This window comes from Notothenia coriiceps, unplaced genomic scaffold, assembly GCF_000735185.1.
Source record: "Notothenia coriiceps isolate Sejong01 unplaced genomic scaffold, NC01 NC01_scaffold00003306, whole genome shotgun sequence".
Lineage (NCBI taxonomy): Eukaryota > Metazoa > Chordata > Actinopteri > Perciformes > Nototheniidae > Notothenia > Notothenia coriiceps.
This window is the reverse complement of record NW_011336007.1, coordinates 386,723-393,113: the sequence shown is the minus strand read 5'-3', so window position 1 is coordinate 393,113 and position 6,391 is coordinate 386,723. Positions and strand designations below refer to the sequence as shown.

The 6,391-nt window shown below is 41.9% G+C and overlaps 1 protein-coding gene across 1 annotated transcript in view; it reads right to left on the bottom strand.

Moving 5' to 3' along the window:
* Positions 1-6,391, bottom strand: part of LOC104941289 (calcium/calmodulin-dependent protein kinase type II subunit beta-like) — a 44,275-nt gene that overhangs the window by 13,186 nt on the left and 24,698 nt on the right. The window contains exons 10-12 of the mRNA XM_010766371.1: positions 6,173-6,215; positions 5,217-5,276; positions 3,335-3,375 (exon numbers count right to left, since the gene is read on the bottom strand). Coding sequence (XP_010764673.1) covers positions 3,335-3,375; positions 5,217-5,276; positions 6,173-6,215 — 144 coding nt within the window. The remainder of the gene's footprint in view (positions 1-3,334; positions 3,376-5,216; positions 5,277-6,172; positions 6,216-6,391) is intronic.

Sequence of the window (6,391 nt, the reverse complement as noted above, 5' to 3'; positions counted from 1 at the left end):
ACTGGACCCCAGCCTGACACGGCGCGTGGCTCCGGTTCAGCGGCTGCCGCTGTTATTGAGCCCCAGCCTGACACAGCGCGAGGCTCAATCTCTGCGGCAGACGCCACCATGTCTTGATTGCCGGCCGGCGAATCAGCGGACATGAGGGGGTCCTGTCCCGACAAGCTAGCTTGGCGTGCTAGCCGTCGGCAGAGGCTCTTAATGGTGAAGCGGGCACAATGCCCCGCACGAGCCGGGGTTATCGATAGCCTATCGATAGCGTGTTCCAGCCCGAGGCAGGACGAGCAGACCTGGTGAGAGTCTGTGCCAGAGATCTTAAACCCACAGCCGCATAGCCGAGCCTCCGAGTCCCTGACTCCTCTGGTGTGAGGGAGAGAAGGGTCCATCTTTGTTCGCCGCAGGTGTCGGCGTGGAGTGGACACGCTAGTAACAGGTACGTTATTGAGAAAAAAATCCAACCTTGTCGTTAATCCGAAAGGAAAAAGCGACGGTGTAGATTTGATTCTTTAAAGAATATTAACTGGTGTGTTAATACCTTTTGTTTTTATCTCTGTCTCCTCTGGTGTGAGAGAGAAAAGAGAACGTCCTCGCTACCGTGGTGTCGGTGAGGAGGGAAGAAAAGCTAGCAACAGGTATGTTACCAGCTTGAAGAAAAAATCAAACCTTACCATGATTTCGAAAGAAAGAAACGGCGAGGCAGATTACAATATTAACTGGTGTGTTAATGTTGTTCAGTCTTCTTGCAAAGCAAAAAAGTAACCGGCAAGCGCCCGTCGACCGAATGTTAGCTTTGGGTTCAGTCTGTGGACCGTTAAGCTATCCCGGCTACTGATAATTCGAGATGTGCTCTGAAGCGAGAAGAGGTGTTTGAATGACGCTGCGTCGTAGCGCAAGCTACTTATAGGGTGGGTGGATTCCCTGACGTAGACGTCAAGATCACCAGCCAATCAGGATTGGCGTAATGAGATTGATGCTTCTGTTTGCATACGCATTGAGGCGCATCCCATAGTGACACATCGAACAGAGTGTTATGAATGAGAACTGTAGCTCTGGAGAAGCTTTATCAAGTCTGTCAAATAACCCAAATGATGTAAAAGTGGAATTGGCCACTACAGAAAATCTGTAAACATGTAGAGTTTGAAAAACAGGGAGAGAGGATCTAACAAAAAGATAGAAGCTGTTTCATAATAATCATTTTAAAGCTTCATCCATATGACCTTTTAATCACATTTATTGAAATGTGCAGACTTCATCTGTCACTTGGTATTCCTTGCACACTGAAACACTTAGTGTTATGCTGTTTTGAATAGAATAGGGGTTTATCTGTAGCACATTGTAGATTTAGGTCATAGAAGAAAAACAGTTTTAGCTGGACTCTCCCTTCAGACTCAGGTTTACTAACGGGAAAGAAGAACGAGAAGCTTTTTGAATGCAATGCAATCAGTATTCCCGCAAAAAGTTCAAAGGTATGGACGTGCTCTTAATGTAATGTTATGAGCAAAGTGCTGGGAGGATTTTAAGCAGTTTTTTTCTAACCCTGAGATGAGCTAATACCCCAGTGACACTGTAAATAAGTATTTGGTGTCCTCCCTGGCCAACTAGGAATATCTTCTAACAGAAAAACTAATGTGCTACACTAACACCGACAAGGCAAACTGCAGTTACTTCAAGAAGTGAAAATAAGCAGGATATATTTCACCAGATTTATCCGCAGTCTTAATGTAAACATCAGCAATATGAAGACGCTACTCAGACTTGTTTGTGTGTTGTTCATTTTCGGCAGCCTTGAAATTATGAATCAGATATAACCGAAAGTCACAATCTTATTCTCCTGTTAAATAACATCTATTGACTTCAATTACTGATGAAACAATTGGAGCAAAGTGTTCAAGAAAGATAATGTAATTAATTACCTTTTACAGAATGCCAGATCTAAACTAACTGCAGACTATGTTTTAAAGAATGACACCTCCCTAAAGGTTTATGTTTTCCAGTAAAAGCTACAAGAAGGGTGTTTACCAGAATAGATTCAGAGCAGGATCGTACAATATTTAAATGTGTGTTGCTTTGGTTCCTCATTGGCTGCTTGTGATTATAAAACATTTACCATTTGAAAATGACTGAACTGTCACTAGTTAGACAATCTGCAAGTTACCAAGACAGCTGTTTTATTTACAGGTAGCGGGAGAGAAAAAAGTAACTCAAATGAAAAATAATGAGAACAATACATAATGCAATAATTGAAGAAGGGAAGATGATTGTATTTTGATGTTTAAGGTGATTAGAATGTCCCTCTGTTCTGTGATGGTTAGGGATGTTGGTAAGAAAGCCAAAATGTCTGATCTTAGTCATCAGAAGTCGGATACGGAAAAGGGATGAGTGTGTTTGGTGTTTGTCGGGAGTTGCAATGGTTTTGGTGGCGCTTATGCAGGAGGAGATGAAGGGATGTTGGATGGAAATCCAACACAAATTGGACAAGACGTAAACTGTCAAAGACAATGCCTCAAGCTTCTCTGCCCAAAAGGTAACAAGAAAAGAGAGGAGGGAGGAGAGGACCGGGGGGGGGAAACTCGAAAAGACGAAGAGAGACAAAGAATGAAAAATGAACGGAAACGACAGAGCCGGTCTCACCATCAAACAAACACTCGAGCTGGACTTCCTTTTCTGACAGACAGCAATGGAAAGGAGGAAAAGAATAAGGGTTCATAGGGAAACAAGGAAACTAATCAAAATAGTAAAAGAGTGAAGCTGCCAGATTTATCCCACAAAGAGAGAAAAGCAAAACAGCGGCACAAGCTTACACAGGAACAGAGATGAGACAGGGACGCTAAGAGAAAGAATCAGCTGCAAAAACAATTTAAGGAGTGCATTTTGAAAGGACAACTAAAGGGTTTAAATCATTGTTTGTGCAGTTTATTTGTATATTGTTTCAGGGTTTTAGTTATTGTTTAAATTCCTGTATGTAATGGGAATCTTATTTGTTGATCATGGCGCTTCACTGCATGCATTGACGCTGACTGTCGGTCAAAACAAAGTGAGACAAGACGCTCACTCAGATCGCTGTGAATCAGAGAAAAGACCTGGAAGTAAAAATCAAAACATTTTACATGTGTCTCTTGTCTTTGTTATGACCCTTACTTTGGCTTTAATCTCACTTAGGAAGCACCAGAGCACAGAGGTTATCCAACAGTTGGTTTCATTAGTTCATAATATAGACAATACATGCTGTTAGAGAGAAGTTAGGATGACAGACCAAAAGGGAGACGGCAGAAGAGAGGAAGAGAAAGACAGAAGTAGAAAATCAAACAAAACCCTCATGGGTCAGAGGACTCACCTTCACACCGTCCGTCTTTTTGTTTAGTAAGGATTTGCACGCTGAAAAAGAGAGGCACGATTGTAAGAATTGGGAAAATATTAAAGTTAACTTGGAGAAGGTTTCATTATTTAAAGTAAGATAACTCATATTTAGTTTGACACCCTACTGTAGCTATCAGACCTCACTTTATTTCAGGTAAAATCCTACTACATATTGTCAACATTTCTCAGAGCAGATAAGGGCTCCCACCTAAGGGTTTTCCACAGAAATATGAATTCAATTAATTACATGATTAATTAGAGTAGGTCAAGTCCATGTGAAGCTTTTAACAACCAGATGTTTGCATTTCCTTGCTGAAATATGTGAGTATCACCAAGGAAAATGTATTTTGACTCCAGTGTGATACCTTCAACTAAACCAAAGATGTGTCAAAAGTTGCAGGTTGACAAACAGCAATCTCATTCTTGACAGCACAATGTAATGTAATCTAAATAGTTCATGTGAAATTAAACTTTATATTGGGCTACAATTGATCACACGACATAACAATATGTGCTTCTGCTTCTAAACCTGTCCACACAGTTATAACCAGACACAAGTGAATAAAACATCACACATGCACACACACACATAGATTAAAAACAAACACACTTTATGTAAATGTGTTAACACTCATATTTGGGTAAGTCATGTACCAATGATCCTCCCTTACCTTCCATTTATAAAGTAGGAAGGAGGGCAATGAAAAGGCAAGAAAACAGTAACGTGTTTAATATCCGCATCTCAACGTCTAAAAGAAATACACAACTGAAAACGGAAGATGACAACTGCAGGCACACCCACCTGTCAGGCTATTACTGTGTGTTAAAAGGCATTTTAACAGAGGTGGTGGGTTCGTGCAATGACGGTGGCTTTTAAACATGCAGCATCCACTTTTAAAGGTGTCAAGGTGTGCATTCCCAACGGGTATCAGAGTGAGCAGAAATATTAAAGGCTGGACATCTTTTCAAAAAACACTTTTACTTGCATGTAACTCAGTAAATCAAGACATTTAACCATTGTGATAAAACAAGGCCATTATTAACACCTTAGCGTAGCACCCACTCCCCTTAAACACTGCTCCTGCAAACACTTTGTGTGAAGCATACTGATGCCTTTAAGTCTTTCTCTCTGTTCACACAAACACAACTTGGCAGGCAGGAGAGAGGGAACAAAGAAAATCAATAACTGTGCATAGTGATTAAACAGCTTCCCATGCAGGTTAGCATATAGCTCTGTGTTGTAGCTCATACACATGCTTGGCTCGCTGTTAGTGCCAGAGCCATGCGGAGGTGAGGTTGCAGCGAGCACAGGCAGGCATCGACTGGGCATCAGTCCAGTGCTGTGGACACAAACTAAATTAAAGGAGGTAAACTTGAAGTGTGACTGAGGGTAAAGCCTGGTGTACATTTTCATATTTTAGATCAGTAGAGGTTAAAATGCATATCGGATAAGATTTGCATCCAAGTTGTGTTAGTGTAGAGATGCGTAAACGGAGCTTTGCTGAGTGGCAGCTGCGTTCATGGATGGATGTCAGAGGGTCATGCGGGGTGTCAGTTAAATGGCCATTGTGATGGACACAGGAAATGAAATAGCCCGTCCTGAAGAGAAGCTCTGTTCATTAGAGCATCGAAACACGCAGCAGGACTGAGAGGTCAAGAGCTGAGCTTTGTTTCCCTTTACATGTTTGTTTGTGTTTGTGTTAGATGCCCCAGTGCAATGACAACCATTCAAAAGTGGTTGATCAGTGTGCAGGCAGCAGGCAGCAGGTGGAGGGGTTCAAGCAGCCCAGGCCACATGCCAACAGCCTGAGCACAGAGTTGGCAACGCCCGACTCCAACGCCCCCTCAAGCAGACGTACCTTCCTGTGCCATTGCGGCCGTGCTGGTAGTAGCGGCAGGGCTGGTATGCTGCCGTCCCACTATTGGACAGAGAGGGATTCAATGTGGAGGCATAGGTAGGACGCGAGCCTCACTAAAGCTTGAGAGCCTTTGCAATTTCCCAGATTCTTAAACTTATAGAGTGTTAGAGAAGAATGAGAAAAAAATTGATGTTTACGGAAAGTGTTTGGGTCAAGCGCGCATAGTGAAGACAAGATTGTGTAACTCCTTTCAATTAGGATGAAGTCAGGCGGCAGAAGGGAAATGTTCTCAGCATCAAAACACATGCCCCCTGAAATGATTTAATCTTATTTCCGTGGACATCAATTTGATGAACTTGCCTGCAGTGTTGTTTAAAGTAATTTAGAGGTCTGGCTCGTCTGCCTCTCTTCAGTCTAGATCAATCTTGACCTGAGAATAATTGGTTGTAATCCACAGGATCTGCTTTACTGACATGAAAGCAAATCAACACGGGTCCAAATAGCGTTAATGCATTAGACCACTAGGCCACCGTCTAGCCACAAATTGGATGTTCAATCAAAAGCGAGCTGTGTTTAGGTGAGCAAACTGCTGACGAGGAGGAAATCCAAGCCAAACCCCTGAAGTGCCAAATCAAGACTGCAGACAGAGCTGACAAGCAGATAATAATGTGCGGTCAGAAGAAGAACAACAGCCATTTGTATCATTAGGCCTCTATTAGATGTCAGATAAGGACAAAGTGTATTCAACTTTAAATATAGGTATTATTTTTCAATATAATGACATAACAAAGTAGTTTTTCGACACAAAACCTCAGTTTCTCTTCATCCAGGTGTTTTTTTTGCATGGCTTCGTTGAAATGATTATTATATTATCAACAGCACTTCGGTCTGAAGTCTTTGGGCCGTATCAGTTTGTTGTCTCTTGATGTGTGATTCATTTCACTGCCAAAGCTCACCTGAAAAGTTCCTGGACACCAGCATTGTTGTGAGGATCGCTCCCTGGAGAGACACAAAAATAAACATTAGAAGGATTTGTTTAAGGTTGATGTGTGTGAAAGATTGTGTCCTCACCACAGATGGCAAAAGTACACACATCCTTTACTCAAGTAGAAGTACAGATACTTGTGTTTAAAAATACTCTGGTAAAAGTACTGACTAAACTTCTTTACTCAAGT